Source organism: Lactuca sativa, chromosome 5 (assembly GCF_002870075.4).
Source record: "Lactuca sativa cultivar Salinas chromosome 5, Lsat_Salinas_v11, whole genome shotgun sequence".
Classification (NCBI taxonomy): domain Eukaryota; kingdom Viridiplantae; phylum Streptophyta; class Magnoliopsida; order Asterales; family Asteraceae; genus Lactuca; species Lactuca sativa.
Genome location: NC_056627.2, coordinates 301,877,806 through 301,901,842, shown reverse-complemented (window position 1 = coordinate 301,901,842; position 24,037 = coordinate 301,877,806). Strand labels below are relative to the sequence as shown.

General features: G+C 36.3%; 1 protein-coding gene across 3 annotated transcripts; it reads right to left on the bottom strand.

Moving 5' to 3' along the window:
• Nucleotides 1-18,388: 18,388 nt before the first annotated feature.
• LOC111892508 (uncharacterized) lies at nucleotides 18,389-22,083 on the bottom strand. Of its 3 annotated transcripts, none has more exons than XM_023888552.3 (12): nucleotides 21,775-22,083; nucleotides 21,651-21,695; nucleotides 21,519-21,570; nucleotides 21,370-21,448; nucleotides 21,149-21,279; nucleotides 20,905-21,013; nucleotides 20,548-20,708; nucleotides 19,859-20,425; nucleotides 19,144-19,617; nucleotides 18,949-19,068; nucleotides 18,806-18,873; nucleotides 18,389-18,703 (listed from the first exon to the last, which is right to left on the bottom strand). In XM_023888552.3, exons 5-12 carry the CDS (start codon nucleotides 21,266-21,268, stop codon nucleotides 18,565-18,567), a joined length of 1,758 nt encoding a protein of 585 aa, XP_023744320.1. In that variant the 5' UTR covers nucleotides 21,269-21,279; nucleotides 21,370-21,448; nucleotides 21,519-21,570; nucleotides 21,651-21,695; nucleotides 21,775-22,083; the 3' UTR covers nucleotides 18,389-18,564. The 3 variants fall into 3 exon arrangements, with proteins under 3 accessions (XP_023744320.1, XP_023744318.1, XP_023744319.1); XM_023888550.3 differs by having other exon boundaries at nucleotides 21,370-21,443; XM_023888551.3 differs by having other exon boundaries at nucleotides 18,389-18,676; nucleotides 21,370-21,443; nucleotides 21,775-22,081.
• Nucleotides 22,084-24,037: the final 1,954 nt, after the last annotated feature.

The window sequence follows — 24,037 nt, the reverse complement described above, 5'->3', positions numbered from 1 at the left end:
TTTGGCCTTGAAATCACGATCAACAGTAGAAACTCAGTAACCAAGCTTGAAAATCACAAAAATGAGAAATACTCCAACCGAAAATGCAACTTGAACAACTTTGACACTAGATTGGCTCTGATACCAATTGTAAGTCCCCAAATCTGGAACCAACTAGTGATCAAACACAAGAACAAGATATGATCAATGAGCACAAGAAGGAGTAGAAGCTAGAATTGATCCAAATTACACATGTTCTATTAAGTCGTAAACGTCTGGTACAATGGAACACACACAAACATACAACATACACTCTGAAAAGTATGACACACACACACACACACACATATATATATATATATACACACACATATGGAACAGTGAATCGTAAACAGTTCATGGCCGCAAACACCAACTAAACCGAAAACCCCAGTTTTCGGTTCACCCAACCGTAAACACTATAAATACGCAAACAGACACTAACAAGACTCATACATATGGATGCCTAGCTTAAACCAACAAAATATAACCTTACAGGTGGGAAAGGCTTTGGCGACATCAGCCAACCACCTGCTGCTAGCAATGGGGTCCCGGGCCCCATGATAGTCTGGAGCTCCACAAGCTCAGAACTCCTTGAATGTCATCGTGTGTACCCCCATCATGGCCGCCATCTCGGTGCAGAAAGCACTCAATCTCTTGTCAACAATCTCCAAAATACCCTCCTTGACCGTACCGAAGATCACAGGAGTCTGGTCCAATATACTGCGTGTGATCTAAGATGAAATGAACTCCCTCATCTGATCATCGAGCTGCCCGGCTCCAAAGCCCGAGCCTGATCCCTCACCGGCACCAAAGCTGCCAACTGGTCTAGTGCGTAGCATCACAATACTGAAAATACACCATAACAAACATCAATATACTCATCATAACTCAAGGGATCACACATACCACAAGTTCCCTAGGTTCATCTCCGCCTTCCTTGATTCGAGTAGAAATCCTCTGCTTTCAGTAGTATGGGCTCATACTACCTTCCACATCTATCTGTACTTTCCTTAAGAACTGCCTTGATTCCACCAAGTCCCTTTCGCTACTACTGCTCTCTGCGCTAATCTCATCCTAGGCTTGCCCTAGGGTAACCTCCATCCTACTCTCCGCCATCAGTTGCATAAGAAGTCCCTGTTATCTCCCTCTAACTAACTCACGAATACAATTACATATCACTAAGACTAGATAATTCTTCGAATGAGAGGTCCTACCCTACAACGGTTAGACTCAAACAATAGCTGCAAAATAGAGCTAAACCTAACCTTATGAAATTATTTAGTCCTCGTAATATGTAACTTAACATATTCGTTTACTAGTTAGTTAAAGATAACTAGGACTCCTAAAAGCACAAAGCAAGTAAGCATTCGAGCATTGAGTAAACAAAACCAAGCATATCCTAATCAGGCCATCATATCACTGACTAATCAATACTAGCATGCAGTTCATAAAGCTCATACATATAACACACATACAAGGCATCCTTCCTAGATCCTTAGCCCTAATCTAGCATGCAGTTCTCATAATCATATCATATCATAACAAACTTGTATGGGTAATTTAGGAGAACTTACTTGAGCTCGGACGATTGCATGCACTACACCCTTTCTCTTTTCAAAATCCTTTTTATAACAAATGATTTTCTTTTAAAAAATTTCATACCAAGTCCTCAACTTGAGTCCAGGCACACCAAGAGTGTGCCCGAATCCCTCAAACCAAGGCTCTGATACCAACTTGTAACATCCCAAAAAATCATGACTAAAAAATATCATTTTTTATTATTAAATAAACCATAGTTATCAAAATCATTCCATCCAAAAACATGAGTCATAGTATCAAATCAGAGTATCATATCAAAACACATGTCAATATATCATAGTAAGCACGAAGCTTAGTGAGTCTCCCCAAACTACCACATGCCATACACATAATCATGCTACTAGGAGATACGGGCCCCACCCACACTCAAGGAGATATGGGCCCTGCCTACACTCGGCTAACTAGGAGATACAGGCCTCGCCCAAACCCCTCTGACTACAAGATAGGGGCCCTGCCCACACTCGGCTAACTACGAGATACGGGCCCCACCCACAATTCGTTAACTATAAGATACGGGCCCCGCCCACACTCAGCTAACTATGAGATACGGGCCCCGCCCACACTCCGCTAACTATAAGATACAGACCTCGCCCACACTCAACTACTAAGCATACATACAAGTATCATACAAACAACAAGTATAATCAAGTCTATCAATCAATAATATATCCATACTTAAACAATGTTATGAGATACGGTCCTCTCCCACACTCATCTATCTATGATATGCGGTCCTCTCCCACACTCAGCTACTAATCAATACAAATAACATATACAGGTCGGCCTTGGTGCCTTCGACCCGTTCAAACTAGGAGGAAACACACCTCACTGTCGAATGATAGCTAAAATAGCTCTGCCCAGAATCAGCTCTACTCACTCCCTGAACCAAAACAACCCCTTAGATATCATTCCATACTCATAACCCTTAAGGGTCAACTCTGGTCAAGTAGAAGTCAAAGTCAACGCTCCAAGTTGACTTAACTCATCGAGTTTACCCTTCAACTCGTCGAGTTCTCATGAATCATAGAATTATGAAATCGTGATATAACTCGTCGAGTTTTCCTCCAACTCGCCGAGTTCCTCCTTCTTAATAGAAACATGACTTTCCTAGTGCAACTCTTCGAGTTCCCTTGTGGACTCGCCGAGTTCCATTAACAGAATCGGGAATGTTTAACTAAACTCGTCAAGTTCCTCTATGAACTCGCCGCGTCCCTTGCATTTCTAGTCTATTCATCCCTTTTCTCAGATCTAAGGTTCCAGAATATATATTTATATTTTTTTGCATGGCATATTCCTGTAAAGTCAACAACTTGATGGTTTTGTATGCCTCAAATGGACCAAATCTCGAGATATAGAAACCTACTTCTATGGGCATTGCCTTTTCTTGGACAAGAACGAGTTTAAGACCCTTTTTATGAATCTAAGGACCAAATAACGCTAAGAATGGGAGTTTGTAGCATCAGAGCTATGGAGGTTATCGAGCTTCCATCAATAGGGTAAAAAAAAAGACCCATAAAACAAGACTAAGAGAGATCTAAGCTATGAATCATCAAGTTGGGGACTTTTTACCTCAAAAAGTTGCCAAAGATGAATAAGATCCCAGATCTAGTGCTTACCCTCAAGCTTAATGACCTTCTAGTTCTTCCAAGTCCTTCACCAAGCACAAAAGCACACAAAAGCCACTCAAAAACCTCAAGTTTCTCACCAAAGAGCTCATAATGCGATTTAGGGTTTCAAGGAGGCTGTTGAGAGGTTGTAGGAAAAGATTAAGTTCTTTAAATAGGTTGCAAAACCCTGGAAATTAGGGTTTCATCCCAGCTGGTCTACTCGTCGAGCTGAGGCCTCTCAACTCATCGAGTAGGTTACTTAAATCACGCGGTTCTGACAATCTCTACTCGACGAGTTTGGGGCTTCCAACTCATCGAGTTGATCTGTAAATATAAATAAATTATAAAGTAAATGTGTACCAGGAACCAGGCGTTACAATTCCCCCCCCCCCCCCCGATACATATTATATGTTTTATGTTATGATATGAGAATTGCATGCTAGATTAGGGGCTAAGGATTTGTTTAGGATTGCATGATAGAATTCTAGGAGAGATGCCTTTAAGTGCCTATTTGTTTGAGCTTACAGATTCGCATGCTAGTATTAGATTAGGACTTGTTAGGTTGGCTTGTATAGGGTATGTTCTGAGTTGAATTGCCTGATGCTCGAATGTTGCATGCTTTGTGCTTTAGGAAAAAAAATTGGTACTAACTAAATAGTGGATGAATGCGTTGGGTTACATATTATTGTGATTGGATAATTTTAGAACGATATGTTTAATTCTATTGCGCAGCTCATGTTTGAGTCCAACCGTGGTAGTGTGGGACCTGTCATTCGAAGAATTGTCTAGCATGGTAGTATGTAATTGTGTTTATGTGGTAGTTAGGTGGTTTTAGTGGAAGTTCCTTCTGCGGCTGATAGCAGAAAGAGATGATGTAGGGAGTCCTGGAAGCCCCTGAGAGATGCATGGGTGTGTAGGGCGCCATGTAGTATGAGAAATGTGCTAGTTGGTAAGAGCGACTTGGAGGAGTCGGGGTAGTCATTAAGGAGGGAATAAATAGGTGTGGGAGGTAGTGTTGGGCACGTACTACTGAAAGCACAAGATTTATACCCAATACCAGGAAGACCACGAAGAATCTAGGGAACTCGAGAGTGTGAACCTTCTCTTGTGTTTGCTAATAGTTTATATGGTTATGTTTCAGTATGGTGGTGACACGTCATGGAACAAGGGGTTTAGGATCTGGATCTGGTTTGGGCATGATGGGCACTGAACCGATTGATGAGGGATTATGAAAGTTCATCGCATCGGAGATTACTATAGGCATCCTCGATGCGACCCCGGTGATGTTCGGGTCGATCAAGGAGGGTATCATCGACCTGATGGAGGATCGCCTTTAAATCTTTAGGCATGATCTGGCCGCTAGCCAGTCTGGGGCCCGCACTCTCTCCTTCAAGGATTTCAGGGGATGTACGGCACCAGATTTCTTTGGGGTGAAGGACCCCATCGCAGCCAAGCGATGGATAAATGACATTGAGTGTGCCCAGATGACGATCTTCTGCCCCGAGGGGTCGAAGGTGAGGTTCGCTCCAGGATGTTTGAGGGAGCAATCCCGAGATTGGTGGGAGGAGGTCGGCTATACTATAGGATCCCAAGCCATTGAGCCCATGACATGGCATGATTTGGTGACCCAATTTCAATCAGAGTTTTCACTAGTTGTTGATGTGCAACAGTTAGCTAGGGAGTTTCTTGACATGAGGCAGACGACTGCGACTGTGGCAGAGATCACCGCCAAGTTTAGGGAGATGGCATTGTTGGTACCCTAGTACGCAGCTGATGAGGAGATGAGGAAGACCTGATACCATGATATGCTAAGATCTAACATCAGGGAGTTCGTTAGATTTTATGCCTGCCCGACTTTGTATGACATGATATCCATGGCACATGAGCGAGATATTGATATGGAGCACATAGGGAAGAGGAAGGCGGTGCATGGGCTGGCGGTTTGGGTTTCGGCGAAGAAACCTAATAGTTTTGACTCTAAGTCGAAGGGCTAGCAGGGTCGCAGCCACTGTGGAAAATGTAGCATGTCGCATGATGGGGTTTTCAAAGCGGGTGGTTCAGGATGCTACACCCAATCTTTCGTATCTCTTGCACTCAGCAAGAGGTTTGTCGGAGCTCCATGAGAGCTAGATGGTCCGTTATAGGTTGAGATTACAGATGATTGATCGGTCCAGGAATCGAGGGTTCATCGAGATTTTGTTTTAGAGATGTTCATCAAGCAGTATCCAATCGAATTGGTTCCCATTCCTTTGTGCGGGAACAATGTTCTAGTGGGGATGGATTGGTTGAGCCCCAATAGGGCAACGATTGACTATGAGCATCAGATGGTGCATGTTCGGACCCCAAGTGGGGGAGAGTTGGTGGTCCATGGATAGGGCGCTCAGCGCGGGCTAGTCCTATGCTCAGCCGCTAGGGCCAGACGATATCTTCATCAGGGTTGTTCCGGTTTTGTCACCTATGTTATGGATACCTGGGAGAAGGGTAAGGCGACGATAGATGATGTGTCGATTGTACGGGAGTACCTAGATGTATTTCTGGAGAATTTTCCTGCAGTACCTCTAGAGAGGCAGGTGGAGTTCCGGATTAACTTGATTCCTGGTGTGGCTCCGATACCCAAGGCACCATATTGGGTAGCCCCACCATAGATGTAGGAGCTGTCTACACAGCTGCAGAAGCTGTTAGACAATAGGTTCATTGGACAAAGTAGTTCGCCTTGGGGATCATCAATCCTATTTGTGAAGACGAAGGATGGATCTCATCAGATGTGTATTGACTACCAGGAGATGAATAAGATAACAGTGAAGAACCATTATCCACTCCTGAGGATTGATGATTTATTTGACCAGCATCAGTGTGCATCTTGGTTTTCCAAGATTGATCTTCGTTCAGGGTATCATCAGATGAGGGTCAGAGAGGATGATGTGTAGAAGATGGCCTTTTGGACTCGTTATGGTCACTACAAGTTCTTGGTGATGTCCTTTGGGCTCACCAATGCTCCAGCCGCGTTTATGGATCTCATGAACCATGTGTGCTGACCGATCTTGGATTGGTCTATGATTGTATTCATCGACGACATCATGGGCTATTCTAAGAACCATGATCTGCATGAGAAGCACTTGAGGGAGGTATTAGATACCCTAAGGAAGGAGAGACTGTATGCGAAATTCTCCAAGTGTGAGTTCTGGTTTTGCGAAGTGCAGTTTCAGGGGCACCTTGTCAACCAGAACGGTATTTTGGTCAATCCGGCCAAGGTCGTGGACGTGATGAAGTAGGAGGTTTTGAGGTCTCCATCTGATATTTGGAGTTTCCTTGGAATGGCAAGTTATTACCGGAGATTCATTCAGGATTTCTACAAGATAGTGGTTCCTCTTACTCGACTGACGAAGAAGAGTGCTACTTTTCGTTGGGGGCCTGAGTAGCAGGCATCATTTGAGAACCTGAGACAAAGATTATGAGAAGCACCGATTCTGACCCTGCCAGAGGGTGTTGAGGATTTTGTGGTCTATTGCGACATGTCTATCTCGGGATTAGGCGCAGTTTTGATGTAGAGGGATCATGTTATTGCTTACACTTCAAGGGATCATGTTATTGGATGTGGTGAAGGATTATGATTTTGAGATCCTTCACCATCCGGGGAAGGCCAATGTGGTGGCCGATGCTTACAACCGCAAGGCGGTCGCGACTCTGATCAGGGATATCTTTATAAGGATGAGAGTGATTACTCTACTCTTGGAGCAGACTCGGGAGGATCAGGTCGAGGCTATGAAGGAAGAGCACTAAAAGAGTGAGTGTAAAGTGGGTCAGGTGGCTTCCTTCAATTATAATAGTCGGGGTTTATTGACTCTCCATTGGAGAGTGTGGGTCCCCTACTGGGGGGATGCACGTCAGGTTCTGATGGAGGAGGCGCACAAAGTAAGATTCTACATTCATCCCGATGCGAAGAATATGTATAGAGATCTTCGTCCTGGTTATTAGAAGCCTTGTATGAAGCGGGACATTTCTTGGTATGTGGAGAGATGCTTGACTTGCAGGAAAATCAGGGTCGAGCATCAGCGGCCTCATGGCAAGATGCAGTCATTAGAAATTTCCGTTGGAAATGGAAAGATATTACCATGGATTTCATCACGAAGCTGCCTCAGACAGCGCGTGTAGTGGATTCGATTTAGGTCGTCGTGGATCAATTGACCAAGAGCACGCACTTTATTCTGATGCACGAGAGTATCTCGGTGGAGAAGTTGGCTGACATTTATATGAGGGAGGTTGTGGCACGACATGGGGTGCCAATTTCAGTGATTTTAGACAGGGATGTCAGGTTTACTTCCAGGTTTTGGAAGAGGTTTCACAAAGAGTTGGGTACTTGTCTACATTTCAGCATGACCTTTCACCCACAGACGGATTGTCAGAGTGAGCGGGTCATCCAGACATTGGAGGATATGTTGCGAGCATGTGTTTTGGATTTCCGCGGTTGTTAGGATACATATCTTCCGTTAGTGGAATTTTCATATAACAATAGTTGTCACGCCAGCATCGATTGACCTCCTTTTGAGATGCTCTATGGGAGGAAATTCAGGACTCCGATATGCTAGGGTGAGGTCGTTCAGCGATTCATGGGGAGTATCAAAGTGGTACTCAATACTACGAAGTTGATTCAACAGGTTCGGAGTAGACTTCAGACAGCTCACTGTCGGCAGAAGAGCTACGTTGACAAGCGCCGATCAGATTAGAGTTTCAGGTTGGGGATATGCTTCTCCTAAAGGTGTCACCTTGGAGAGGTGTCATTCGATTCAGGAAGCGGGGCAAGCTAGGCCCCAGTTATATTTGTCCTTTCAGGGTTATAGCTTGGGTGGGCAGGGTAGCGTATCGTTTGGATCTTCTAGAGGAACTCATTCAGATTCACAATACTTTTCACATCTCTCAACTACGAAAGTGTTTGTTTGATTATTATGTAGTGGTTCCATCGGAGGATATTCAAATGGACGACCGCCTGAACTAAATTGAGAGACCGGTAGCGATCCTCGACAGGAAGAGAAAGACCTTGAGGAACAAGGTTGTTGAGTTGGTAAAGGTGCAGTAGCAGCACCGCAAGGGTTCAAAATGGATGTGGGAGCCAAAGGACGAGATGAGGGAGCATTACATAGAGTTGTTTCCGGTAGCAGACTTCGAGGACGAAGTTTGATTCAAGTGGCGGAGAATTGTAGTGCCCGAGTCGCCAGGTATGAAATTGATCTATAATATTTTCATTTAATTAAAGGTGGTGAATGATTCGCAAGTACGATGGGCATACATTAGGTACACACGACGTACTCCTTGCTTACGCATCATCGGGGTGATCCCCGACGTACGTTGGGCATACTCAAGCTAGGGCAAAACCCTAATTTTTACGGTTTGCACCCTATTTACAGTTCTTAACTCCCTCAAGTCCATCACCCTTTCAACCTCCATTGCCTTTTTGTGCCAAACTCGAAGCCCTAGTCATCTTGAGTGCATTTTGAGATTACTTGAAGTGTTTGGGTGTTCTTTTGGTGGTTTTAAAGAAGAAGGAAGTTTGAGGATAAGCAAAGGAGAAGAAGGAGCTTGTGGATCCAGAGTTTGTACATCATTTCTAGCCTATTGAGGGTAGATTTTAACATCTTTTGGTCCCATAACTTGGTATTTTGGAGTATGAGCTACTCCAGACCATTTGAGTTGTCCTTTTATACTCTTTAGATGTGTAAGGAGTCATAAAAATCGTATCTTGGAGGTTAAGACTCCACCATGCATGTGTTGGTGACCACCTAAGTGAGTTAGAGGGGTTAATTCATATTTTGGAGCCCCAATAAGGCATGCAAAAGCATAAAGTTTGCAACTTTATGGCTTAAGAAACTATTATGAGCTTGGATCTAACTTTTGAACGTTAGGTCTTAATGTATTAAGTCATGAGAGAAAGCTTGGGCTGACTGACCAATACGTCGGGCGTACTCTAGAGTACACTCTGTGTACTGGGCCAGTGCCACGATTCCGGATCATCAGTGTACGTTGGGCGTACTAGCCATGTATGTCGCACGTACGTAGGCACACCTATGTTAGCAAGACAATTGTGGGCTTAGGCCTCAGGCCCACCTATGTTAGCAAGACAATTGAGGGATTTAGACTATGTTGGGTGCTCTTGGGCCTTAAAAGCCTTGTAGTTGGGCTTAGATGTCTTTGTGGACTTGTATGGATTTGGGCCTTGGTGGCAGGGAGGCCCAATGAGGCAAGGTTGAAATAAGCCCTTTTTGCCTAAATTCAACAATTAGGGTTTGGACTTTTAGGTTGGAATATTGGCCTAATGTCTAATTAGGATTTTATGCTTGTGCTTTAGGAAGAGGATTTATTGGCTCATCGGCGGAGTGCGATTTGATACCTTCAGTCTGAGATGAGTCTCCTTCGTTGTATATGTGGGTCGAAGGCACAAATATCGGCCCACTAGTTTATGATGGAGTATGATGATTGGTATAGTTGTCAGTTATGCATGTGTTTTCTTGATGACTATGTAATTCTTTGTTATGATATTATGTGGTAGTGGTAGGGGTGAAATAGACCCAATATCCAAATGAAATAGACCGAAGGGGATTACAAGCACCCATATATGCTTGACAATATTCAGTTGAAATAGACCGAAGGGGATTGCAAGCACCCATATATGCTTGGTTGTATGTTTGTATGGTATATGGTGTTTTGGGGGAAACTCACTAAGCTTTGCGCTTACAGTTTTCAGTTTATGTTTCAGGTACTTTTAGTTCGAAGGGGAAGGCGGACTGATCGCACCGCATCACCCTATGGTTTCTAGATTTTGAGATTTTGGGATTTGTACTCTGATAACATGTTGCTATGATACACTTTTGACTATTTTGATATTAGTACCATATGATTTGAATGAATTTAAAACAAAATTTTTATCCGTATTTTTGGGATGTTACAATACATATGATTATTGAAATTAATGCCAACAAAAATCTTTAATATTCAAGTGGCTCTGAATACAACTATCCTCCAGTTTTAAGGCCTTGACTTCACCCCACTCCCAAGCAGAAACGGTCCCTGAAATACTCTAAAAGCCTGTAAGATTAAAATATACACACAAAAAGATGAAAAATGAAAAATGAACTTTCAAATATAACAACAATATCTTATAGACAATACTACAAACAAGCTAGAAATATGAAGATAGAGATGAAAGAACATCATAATTAGATTAACATCATGCACTTATTTGGTCTTATCTTTCTTTTTCCCTTACAGGATTTTATAAAACATTTTCTATTTTGTGATGGATTTCTGAATTACTTTTTTGAGATATGTGAGGTTGCAAAGAATGGAACAACAAAGAAATAGAATGGATAAGTAATCCTAAAAGCAAGGTAATAGAATGAATATTCCATTCCAAGAACATGTTTGCGAGGCATGAAATGAAACATGATGAAAATTTCATACGATTTTTATGTTATATATTGCAATTTAAATTATAAAGATAATCCTTCACATATCATTGTTTAGTTATTATTATGTAATTAAAAACGGTTTATATTGCAACTTTTATACTAATATCTTCTCTTATTGCTGAGAAAACCTTAATACTCACAATGTTCCCATCCTTATTTTCAAGAGTTTAGGGTGTACCCATTTATCCTTGAGAAAGTAAACTCAATAAGAAGATTCAAACCAGTAAGGTTGTGCAAGGTTCTTAATATACTTCTCGGCATGCCTAGACAACGCAAGTACTTACATAACATCAAGTTCACAACTAAAATGTATTCCAAAAACACAAAAAAAATCGCAATCTGAGTTCTATGTATGCTTCCGTAAAAAAACACGAAATAATATGTAACAGATAAATTAGAAAACGGTTTTGCAAAAAAAAATGCTAATTTACCAAAAGTAATCAATCTCAAACATTTTCCAATAAGGTTTATTGTGTAATCTCTTTACATGATATACTAAAACTTTGTCTTTTCTTTGCTATTGAGTCTAAAAGATGTTTTTTTATAATATTAAAAAAGGAACGGTGAATAGCTTCTTTCCAAGAGCCTTATTTGTGTTTTTATAAAAAGATATTTTTTACAATAAATCAAAACACATATCACCACTGGGTTTTGTTGAGTTGTAGGATATGTGGATCACTCACTGGTATAAGGTTTTGAATTCCATCTCTAAATCCAGGAAGGGGTCAAATAGGTAAAACATTATAGACACTGACTCAAGCATATTTTCCGTTCACGACCTGGTAAGCCACAAAAAATCATTGACTAAACACATATACAAAAATGTAAAAATAAAAAATAAAATCGACATATACAAATTCACTACCTAGTGGACATATCTTCCAAATCAAAACAATGGATGAGAGGTAGTAATGATGTCGTGTCCATCATTTTGCTCTCCAAATACCTATAACTTAAAAAATCAAAATCAACAATACAGATCATAAGGAAAACAATCGAAGCAGATTCAGAAAATGTAACCATTATCTATTTAAACTTAATTCGAAAAGTTTTACAGATTGGAACTTCATAGTTGAAACAGAATAAAAGAAACATAATCTAAAACGTAGCCAAAATCAATCTAAACTACGATCAAATTAAAGTAGAATCTAAAGAAAATTTATCTCTATATCATTCATCATTTTTCCATGATGATCGAACATAAGAGTGATCCACACCAATCGAAGCCCATAGGTATTCTATTTCTTTTTTCCCACATTTTCTTCTCAAGTACAAAACTTAAGTTAGATAGATTATGTAAGAAAGAAGGAAGAGGGCGTAGGGGTACTGGTAATGAGGGGTAGGGAGGGGTATTTTTCATATTATTTTTTGTGAGATTTAATTGTCATTAATAGAATTCCTAATTTAATTTATTTTATCATTCGTGAGATTTAATTGTAATTAATAGAATTCCTAATTTTATTAAATTTATTTTTGGTGAGATTTAATTGTCATTAATAGAATTCCTAATTTATTTCATTTTATTTTTGATGAGATTTAATTGTGATTAATAGAATTCCTAATTTAAAACGTAATATACCTTTTATAAAATTGGTAAACAAAAATAAAAAGTGTTAAAAAAGATGATGTCATCAAATAAATCAATAGTGGAAAATATAAGATTGAAATGCAATCAATAGCTTAGATTTCTTGGTTTAAAATTAAAGTTTTTTTTAATAATATTTAAAGATGTATATATAACTCAAAACATTGTTCAAAATTAACGGTTGTAAAACATGTATATGTACAATGATAATACAAGAGTCTGGATACAACAAGTTCACGTTTCATTCTATGCTCTTTTAGTACGATTAAGTGCATTACGTGTTTCGCAACTATCCTAGGGGTAAAAATAACGATCTTGGTCACTAGTCAATATATTGTCTTTTTGCATTTGTTTTCTAATTATCTTAACATGATTGTTTTGATACTTGTTTTCTAAAGCTAAAGTACCATGATGAACAAGATAGAAAAGCAAAAGGCAAAAGCACATGACATATTGTACAATTGTTATATTTTTACTGAGATCAAGAAGCATCGTGACAATGGGATGGGATATGAGGGTCGAATCTGACTTCAACCATCTTTTCTTTTTCCTACGACTATTGGGATATGTCAGCCATTAGTTACACATGATGGTCTTAGGTTGGTGTCTTTGTATCACTGCTAGAAAAAGGTGGGGATTCCGAGGAACTATGATGTGTCGGTAGTTCTTATACATCTCTAAGGCCAAATAGTGTAGTAACCTTATTACCGTTGGCAAGTTGAGTTGGCAGTTTTTACTGGCAGTGAACACTGCCCTGCATAGTTATTTTTACCGGTCGTATTATGACATTCGTGCACTTTCACTGATTTCTCACTCTTCTTTTACCGTTAGACTTTTCTTGATAATATGTTTATTCTTTTATAATTCATTTGTCTTGCATATATATATATATATATATATATATATATATATATATATATATATATATATATATATATATATATATATATATATATATATATATATATATATATATATATATATATATATATATATATATATATATATATATACTTGGTTTAATTTTAAGGGTACTGATAATGCTATTACACTTACTTGTAGATGATAATAATATGATTAAAAGTTAAATGTTATTACAACTATTATAAATTGTAATATAACAAAAGATCACGATAGTTGTATATAATATCACAAGCTGAATAGAATATAATCAAACAATTAGAAATACAATAACGTGAGTTTTAAATATATTAATTAATATAAATGATTAATGAAATTTATGTTTTATTTTAATTATCGTTAATGGTTCTTATTGAATGTAGATATTTTTTATTTTGGAAAAAAGAAAAATTGTTTATAGGCAAAAACTTTACATCCCACTCAGCTTAAATTATGGTAAAAATAATAAAACTTATATGGCATATCTTTTTTATAGATAAAACCTTTACCACGCCCTTTAGTCTGGGAAAATTCCGAAAAAAAATATTAGAAACGCATTTTTATATATTTCCTCGAAAGTCCCTAAAAGGTATATATCTATATGTTCTCAAAGGAAATAAATACACCAAAAACGTAAAATACTAACATTCCATTACAACAAAACATGAAAGTAGTCAAAACATCAATCTACATTCCTTACTTATGATAGGCTTTTTATTTTAGTTTTTTATTTTTATAAAGTAGTCAGCCCAAAGAGTGGGCGAGCTTTGTTATGGTCAGGGCAGCAATTAGGGATGCACAAAAAAAACGGTTCAAGATCTGAATCGGTCAAAGAACCGGTAAACCGGTGTAGGTTGAACCAGTCCATAATGAACCGAACGGGTTTGAGAACCGAACCACCGGTTTATACCCGTTCGAGATTTTAGTCATTGAAACCGGTTTAGAACCGGTTTATATCGTGTGAACCGGTTTGGAACCGGTATAGAACCGATCGAACCGGTTTAGAATCGATTGAACCGGTTTAGATAGGTTCGATTAATTTTTTGAGTGAATTGGTTTGAACCGAACTAGTTTGAGGTTGAACCGGTTTTGCTTGGCTAGGTAGTGAACCGAACCGGTTTAAAGAACCAGTTTGGTTTGAAAAATGAACCGGTTTGTGCATGCCTAGTAGCAATGGCCAAGGGCATCAATTTTTCTAGGCCTCTAATGGGTTTAAATTATATGGGCTAAATTTAATGATCTAGTAGGCAAAATAAGTCCTGCCTAATTAGTTGCTATATCAACCAAATGACTCTTACACATATTATCAAATAAATAATATTATATTTATACTAGAATGTATATGGTATATATATACTGAAGTTAAATTACCAGGTCAAAGTAAAGGGCCTTATTGGCATTAGCTTTTTATCTTGCACTGTCGTAAACTAAAAATAGAAAAATAGTTTTTTTCAAAAAAAATGGTCAAAATACAAGGGTTTTCTTGAAATTAGTTTTTTCTTTTTCTAGAAATCAATTACCCAACAAAAATCCTCAAATTAACAAGTTAAAGTTTCAAAAAAACATCCAAAGTTTCTTACTTGGAATATTTTAGGTATATGGGATGTCACCTCTTAAAATCCCGCAACAACTCTCATCTCATATGTTGTCAAAATAACGTGTCACGGCACATAGAGGTGTGATGTGACTTCTATGTCACAATATCGTCATGTCATTTATTTGGTAACGTGCTAGATATATGGTAATCGGTCATTTGGTTTATATTGCAATAAATTGTAAATATAGTTACATAATTAAGAAAAAAACAATATCAAAATCACAATTTTAATAAACATAATGATTTTATTGCAATTTGGGAAAAGTGGTTACCAGAATAACAGGGAGAACTGGTCATTTGGTTGATATTGCAACAAATTGTATATATAGTGTCATAATTGCGAGAGGGAAAAAAAAAAAAACTCCATATCAAATTTGAAATTTTGTGGTAATATAGCTATTTTTTTGCAAATTTGCCCTTTTTTCTTTAAAGGCTAAAAATATTAAAATATTGTGGTTTATTTTTAGAATTTATAGATTGTTGTTAATTTTTAAGATTTCTTATAAGATTTAAGATTGCTTCATTTGAAAAATGTTGAAACTATAATGATCAAAAGATTTTTGAAAACTAAATTAGTATTAAAAGATTGTTGCAACTTTTTTAGATTACAGGTTAAACCCTTGAACGCAGTACATTGTTTTGTTAATTAGAATCTGGTTAATTTAATTCAATATTGACTAATTGTGATACGTGTTTAACGTGGTACTCAAGACCACCACCATGGCCTGACCCAACAACAATGAAGACCGACCCAAATGATAAGAGAAGTCTGCCCGTTATTTTTAGTATCATTTCATGTGGAGAAATAAAGACTGGGTCATGCAACTACCCATCAAAGTGGTTACCTTTTCTTAGGAGTCCACGTTTAATGCTTCCTAGTTTTTAGTATCACTTCATGCACTTTATCTATATATAATTGTAAGCTTCACGTTTGGGAAGTTAAGCAGAAAAGTTAATGAAATTGTTATGTTATTTTAGACTATCTTCTTCATCTTAATTCTTGGGAGATTAGCCATCTCGAATTGGCTTCTATCAAATTGCTTCTAGTGTCATTTTTGTTTTGCTAAAGTAGGGTAATTTTCTTTGGTTTGGAATTCTCGTTTGGTATTTGGGGGCTGCCATATTTGTAGAGGTCATTATTCTACTAGTTGATGTTTAGTTTAAACAACCCATGTTTCATGTTTGTTCTGTTAGTGATTTTATCACCAAATATATTTTACGTAATGGACTTAATAAGTGTTTTAAGAATAATGTTTTTTGTTATAATACAAGTTAGGAGGTGCAAGGGTGCACACTTGTATTTACTAAACATTATTAGTACTGAACCCTAATCTACTGTATCAAGTCGGGGGAAACGGCATATATCTGTTGTTTGGATAAGTTAGGGAAACGACATATAGATTGAAACACAGAGGAAAACAACGGACGATTCTTCTTCTTCTTCTTCATCTTATCAAAATTGATTCTAATTTTGTGCCTAAAATCAGAATTGTTGCTTCATGAATTATCCTAGTTTGGATTTCGTGATACTCAAGGCATATAGGGTCGAAATATCAAACAAGGAAAGTGTTTACACGATTCCTGTTTGTGATCCAGATTTTCTATAACCCTATTTCGAATTCCCCAACAATCTTGTTTGATATTTTCGTTTTCTGGAAAAGATGGCTGGCAATTCACCGAAAGACATGAATACTTCGTTTGGCAAATTGGAGAAATTTCATGGCCAATATTTCAGACGTTGGCAAAAGAAGATGCACTTCTGGTTGACCACTTTGAAAGTTGTCTATGTTCTTTCTACTCCAAAACCAGTAGAGGTTGAAGATGCAACTTTGGAACAAATCAGAAGGAGAAGCAAATGGGAGAATGACAACTACATATGCCTTGTTCACATTCTAAATGGTATGTGTGATTCCCTCTTTGACACTCATCAAAACATTGAAACGACAAGTGAATTATGGAACACACTTGAAGCAAAATATATTGCAGAAGATTAAAACCGTTTTTCATTTATCCGTTGTTTGGATAAGTTTAGGAAACGACATATAGATTGAAACATAGAGGAAAACAACGGACGATTCTTCTTCTTCTTCTTCTTCTTCTTCATCTTATCAAAAATGATTCTGATTTTGTGCCTAAAATCAGAATTGTTGCTTCAGGAATTATCCTAGTTTGGATTTCGTGATACCCAAGGCATATAGGGTCGAAATATCAAACAAGGAAAGTGTTTACACGATTCCTGTTTGTGATCCAACTTTTTTCTATAACCCTATTTTGAATTCCCCAACATGTTCACCCAAAGTTGATGCTTAGTTTATACAATCCATGTTTCGTGTTGGGTGGTTTCTTTCAATATATTACCAGGTAGCCATTACAAAGCTTGTTCTTCAAAATTATCATCTCTTTTTGTTCTTAGTTTAGGCCAATATGAGAAGTTTCTAAATAGGTCACACAATTAAAGTTTATGAAGTTTAATAGAATTAGGGATGCCAAAAATGTTAGAACCCGACCAGAAAACATAATTATAATATTTTGGATGGATTATGAGCAAGGTAAATGGTTATGAAAGAGGATGTGAGATTCTTTTCTAGAACTATGTTGTTGGTTTCATGGTTTGGAATAATTATAGCATTACGATTATACACATTTGATATTTGATCTCATTTACCCATCTGTAATCATTTATATATTACAAAGGTTTTAAAAAGTTTGCCGCTAAACTTTAACAAACGTCGCTTTAAGTTATATATATATATATATATATATATATATATATATATATATATATATATATATATATATATATATATATATATATATATATATATATATATATATATATATATATATATATATATACCCGATTATAAAGCCTTGGCCATTTCGAGGGTGGGCCATGGATATCATCGGAAAGATCTACCCTAGATCTTAAAGAGGTCATACTTTTATCCTAGTATAGTAGCTACGGTCCAGCCTTCTCCACCTATATATATATATATATATATATATATATATATATATATATATATATATATATATATATATATATATATATATAATATGTCGTCTTAAGTTGAGATATTTGTCATACAACATATACAAATTTTTTACATTTGTCAAATGCAATTTTATCACTTAATTCTTGGACATCCATATCATTATTTTTAGGGTAAATTATACGAATGGTCCCTATGGTTTAGGGTAACTTGCATGTTTGGTCCCTAACTTATTTTTCTAACTCGGAAGGTCCCTACTGTTTGTTTTTGTTACATGTTTGGTCCCTGTCTTACATTAAAAGTCTATTTTTCCGTTGATTTTTTAATTTATTTAAATTAACATACCCCTAACCTCACCCCCTCTGCTTACCTTACCCTACCATTTTTCTCTATTTAAATAATTGTCTTTTTACGTAAGATAGGAACCAAAAGCGTAACAAAAACAAACAATAGGGACCAAGCGTGTAGCAATAACAAACAGTAGAAACCTTCCGAGTTAAAAAAATAAGTTAGAGACCAAACGTGTAAATTACCCCAAACCATAGGGACCATTCGTATAATTTACTCTTATTTTTATATAAAAATAATTTACTGATTTTGCACTAAGGTCAAAACAACTCCAATAATCATGTGAAAGCTAAGTAAACAATATTATTACTTCATATAAAAACTCGAAGTAAAAGATCCAACATTACAAAACAATTCAAAATAGCATCAAAAGTAAATTTACATACATTATAAGCTATTGAACATAAACCAACTCCTAGTCCATGACTTATGCAACACATTTATAAATTCCAAGCTAAGACATCTTCATCACACCAAATTTCACTCTTTGTTCTTCAATTGATCCACGTTTATTCATGAACACTTGATTCTTCAATGCACGATAATTTTCCTTTTTCTTGCCTTTTCTGTCGAAAATTATACATTGTTTATCTCTAACAAGTCATATTGGTAAAAAAAAAAGTATAATATTAGTTTAATAAAATTTAATCTCATCAATTATATTGATTATTTATATAAAATAATTTTAAACATACCGATGCTCCCTTTGTCGAAGGAAGAAAACAAGTACTCCAAATCCTACCACAATTGCTATTTTTATTACCTAAAAATAAATTCAAGATTTAGAATCTTGAAATTCTTTAAAAAAGATTATATGATCAAAAAGAAAAACTTTAACCTGTTTAACCGATCCATTAGAAGCTTCTTCATCTACACTTTTCGGACTTGAGTTTCCCAAAATATGAACAATTTCTTCACCTTGTTTCACATTCTCATCATTTCCACATTGCACTTCACCCTGAAATTTACATTTTAAGTAGACACAAAATCAAGAAAAAGATACAACAAGAGCTATAGAGATAAAGTCACTTACTTTCACAACAATTTCGGGTATAGAATTAGAAGCAACAATCTTTTCTTGATGATCTTTTTCTTCAATCTTGCAATCAATATCATGTTCAAAGTCCTCATGATTATCATTTGAACTCATTCCACCATTAACACTCTCATTTTCAATATGCTCAATGCTCTTCTCATTATCAAGAGGCTTTCTTCCCGAAACCGTTGCATCTTCTTCACATGTTTCCGGAAGCTTCTTTGTGTTTGTTTCCATGAGAGAAAACTTCTCTTCATTATTTGAATCATTTGTTTCACTTGGTGTTACAAAGTTTTCAAAACCATCTTGCTCTTCTTTTGTTACATTAATGTTTTTTTGTAAATCACTCATGCTAAAAGAATTTCTAAGCCTTGTTGAACTCGATGTTTCCAACTTTTGATCATTATCTTTAACACGTAAAGTTCCAAGTTTGTATGATTTCATACTCAAAGGCTTTAGAGGTGTTCGATCCTGAAATCAATTCACACTACATTTCAATAACATAATTTTAAATATAATGATAAAATCCCTTTTGCTTTAGTGTGTTTATCGTGTGTCTTTTTAGGGATTTAATTCATTGTACACTTCAATAACATAATTTTAAATATAATGATAAAATCCCTTTTGCTTTAGTGTGTTTATCGTGTGTCTTTTTAGGGATTTAATTCATTGTGCAATTCAATAACATAATTTTAAAGATGGGTATACAAACCTGAGATATACTGCTTTCAAATACACTAATCATCTTCTTTATATTGCGTGGAGTTATCTTATCTTGTTCACCTTCTACCTTAGGTGAAAAAGATTTGATCTTTTTGGCAATAATTGATCTTGATGAGGTTATATCTTGAGAAGATGTTTCTTGCAATCTTTTCTCATTGTTCTTGATTGTATTTACTTCAGTTTCTTGTGATGATGTAGAGAGTTTGCTCTTTTTGATCTTCTCTTCAAGATTCTGCTTATCTAACTTTTCATCATTTGATGGTTTTGATTCAGATGCATGAATGTTGGTGTCTTCTACTGATTCTTGTAATGAAGGTTGAATCTCATTGGCTTTTATTGTATTCACTTCAGTTTCTTGTAATGAAGGAGTAGATGTGGTCTCTTTGTTTGTTATGTTTATGTCACTTGTGATTTTTTCTTCAAGATTCTGCTCATATAACTTGTCACCTGATAAATCTGTTTTTTCTGCTTCAGTATTCTTAATCAAGTCTGTTTGTGAAGCCTGAGTTTTGATTGTAGGAGGAAATGAAGTCTCTTCCTTTTTATCTGTAGGATCCTAAAACAAAAGAAAAGGTTTTGATTTTGACTTTGACTTTTTTCATTCCAATAGAAAGAAAAAGAACCATTTCATTTCTTTCATGATTCTATCATACTCAAGACTTTTATATAACACTTAACTGTGAATGATTGCTTCTGAAAAGATTCTTCTTTTATCACATGGCTAGATTCTGCAGCCTTCAAGGAAATATCATCAAGAAGGTTCAAGCTACGAGCTTTTGCAGCATCATTATTAGAACTGCTTCTTTGAAAATATTGAGAAGACGTATCCCTCAAAACATCTAGACAAAACCTTTCAGAAAATTCCAGTGTAAGAGGGAATTGACAAATGGATTTAATAGGGACATAAGTTGACTTAATCTAGTAGCCTATATGACTTTTTATAAATTTGTCCTCATTCATTCTATGTTTTACTTAATGAGAAAGAAGAAAAAGAAACAAGGCCTAAATGTTTCTTTAGATAATGCAAGATCAAACCTGAGACCTCATGTCTTTGCAACAATGATGTAAGAGATTTGGCACTTTCTGTCTTTCTTAGCCTGCTATTAAGAATCTCAGCTTGCTTCTTCTTCATTGCAGCTTCTCTCTACAAGTAAAAGGATAAACATAACTTCCAAAAACTTGAAATTGATTAACATTAACAACACATCCAAACACTCTTATATGGCTATATACATCATGGAATGAAATAATGGTGAAAGAAAAAAAATAAAGAGAGTACCACTGAACGAATCCTATTACGCTCCTCATCATTAAGAATGAACTGCAACTTCATATGTATAAGTCCACCTCCTTCAATGGGAAACAAGTCATCCCAGGTACCCTTTTCAATTATAGACATGGTTCGAATACCTAAGCCAAATATCAAATTGATCCTTGATTAGAATCAAATTAACCAAATCGTCCACAATGTGAGATGAATTCGGGAGTTTTATGATAAACCTGAATGTGATATTTGATTTCCCTCGGAATCCTGAATTGAGATGATCAAATTGTCGCGCAGATTCGTTAATGGACTGTGCTAAAATCAATATGTCGAATCAGTGTTTATAAACAAGGACAATAATTAAGTTTAGAGTTCGGAATCTTACAAAGAGAAAGTCTCTTTCTCCCCAGCTTCATGCTCGACTTTCCCCAATGCAACTACATGATAAATTGGATCAATAACTAGTTCAAATGGTTTCGAGGTTCTCATGAATAGAGGCGATGAACAGATCGCATACCCTTTACCGAATTTGACGAAGATGGAAGCTCCTTGAAGTCCAGAACTATGAAATTGAAGGACCATGAAAAGTATAGTACTTGAAGATATCATAAAATTAGAGGTGAATATAGGAAGATAAGTACCTGAAACTTGAATGGATCCTGGCATTGGCTAGCAACGAGAATGAATCGAAGTGATTGCTCGTTTGGGTATTTGGTAATGCATGAAATTGACAAACTTTCGGATGGAATAATTGTGTTTGTGATTCGATTGCGTCTGTGTGGGTGGGGTATCAACAAATTTTATCCACGATATGCTATAAATGAAACCCCAAATTTTGTCTTACTCAAATAAACCAAGATAACATAAACCCTAAAAATCTCCTGTAACATGAAAATTTGATCATTTGAGTATGAATTTAGTACGCGGAGAAGCTGAACATTGATCCTTGGTAGAGTGGTGTTATTGTTTGTTATTATTATCTTTTTTAAGTATTAGTTTCAAAGTAGATTAAAGTATAAGATTTGCACATGAGTCTAACTCTAATTTATATGTTTATATACCAAATGAACATCATTACCATCTTGCTGATGAGTATTTTCGTTATTATCATCGTGAATAGTCAAGAGATTAGATGATCATAAAAAACAAATAAGACATCACAACATTTGGCCATCAAATGCTAAAAGAAAACTTAACACAACCATAAACCATGCTCTCATAAGTAAATACAACTAAAGATATCTTGTTATCTTGGCTAATGACATGTTGCATTTGTTAAGTCTAACCCGCTATGTCATGACTCATGACCAGGGCCGGCCCAAGGGCTGGGCGAGCTGAGCCACAGCCCAGGGCATCAATGCATAGGAGGGCAACAAATTTTAGTAAGCTGTTATGGGTTTATTTTGTTTGGGCCAAACTTTTAGATCCATAATAGAAATCCAGTCCAGCTATGTAGGATTAAGGGAAGCGCGAACAAAAAGGATGAAAACTTGAAAAGTGAAGGCGGCAACTAAAGACGAAGAGATAGGTAGAAGTCGAGGAGACATGGAGACAAGGTATAACCTCTAGTCGCATAGGAAGTGCTGCTAAAAAAACGCACACTTTTCTTCTTTTATACTCGATCTTTCTCTAATTCGTTTTTTTTTTTTTTTTTCGTTCGGCTGCCTTGATCGGAACAATCTAGAGTCGAAGACTCGAAGTCGACTTTTCAATCTTCAACCTCTTATTCTCTATCTATAAGGATTGAAGGAAAGTCATCACTAATTTTGGAGGATTTATTTCTTTTGTTCGGATCAATGTCGATTTCAACTTGATTTCTTTTATTGAACTCGATTTCTCTTCTGCAATCGAATTTATGTTGATAACAACCGCCTAGATTTATTTCTTTTGTTTGGATTAATGTCGATTTCTCTTGGTTCCTTTATTTCTCCACTCATATATGTATGTGAAGTCTAGAATTGGCATATCGTAAGAATGAAAGAATTTATGTATGTGAAGTCTAGAAACTAGTAAAAGTTGTGTTAATGTTCGTTTGTACTTGAAACTAGTAAAAGTTGTGTTAATGTTCAATTTGTACTTGAAACATGAAATAAGATTTAATCAACATTTCTCCAAGTTATGGCAAGTGTTGATTTTTGATTTTCTTTTTTCAAGTTCAGTAATTTGATGTATACATGCACTAAGATATACTTCGCTTTTGTTTGGGCTTCCATTTTAGAAACTTGATTGTTGTTTTTGCGGTTTATTAGTAGCATAAGACAAAATTGTTGATTGTTAAACATTTAGGAGAATTTCTTTTTGATACAAATACATGAAATACATAGTTATTATTTTTATTTAAGTTTCTTAAATAAATGAGATTGTTGTGTTTGAAGATCCATAATCATATGGACATCTGGTAAAGTATTGAGGAATGGTTCTAGGCTTAGAACTATAAAAAGGGGACTCTTAACTTATACTAACATAATACTAAATGTTCTGTCCAATAATCATATTTGTGGACTATTGTATATGACTTAAATTTAACTTCTTAAAATTTGTTTTTTATAAACTTAAAATTATATAGGATTGATACAAATAAATAGGCATAATTAAACATCTCCGTCCAGGCATGAAAAACCAATGGACCGGCCCTGCTCATGACTTATCGTCCAAAAGGACCAAAACATTATATGAGAGCACACAATCAAGGATCTATTGAAATATGTAAATTTTTCTATTTACTAATCCTACTTCAAAATTAATTACCTTTATTAAGTCGTTTTTTGCAAGGGTATAAAGTATTTATGTTAAAGTTTAAGGGTGGTAGAAGTCGGTTTTTTGCAAGGGTATAAAGTATTTATGTTAAAGTTTAAGGGTGGTAGAAGGGAGTAAAGGGAGTAAAAGGTCACACGAATCGATATG

Excerpts from the sequence above, each read along its gene's own strand:
- LOC111892508 (XM_023888550.3), bottom strand. The coding sequence starts at position 21,799 with ATGCCAGGATCCATTCAAGTTTCAG. Across the intron at positions 20,426-20,547 it reads TTCAGAAGCAATCATTCACA|GATCCTACAGATAAAAAGGA; the intron begins GTTAAGTGTTAT and ends CTTTTGTTTTAG. Across the intron at positions 19,618-19,858 it reads TTGAAAGCAGTATATCTCAG|GATCGAACACCTCTAAAGCC; the intron begins GTTTGTATACCC and ends AATTGATTTCAG.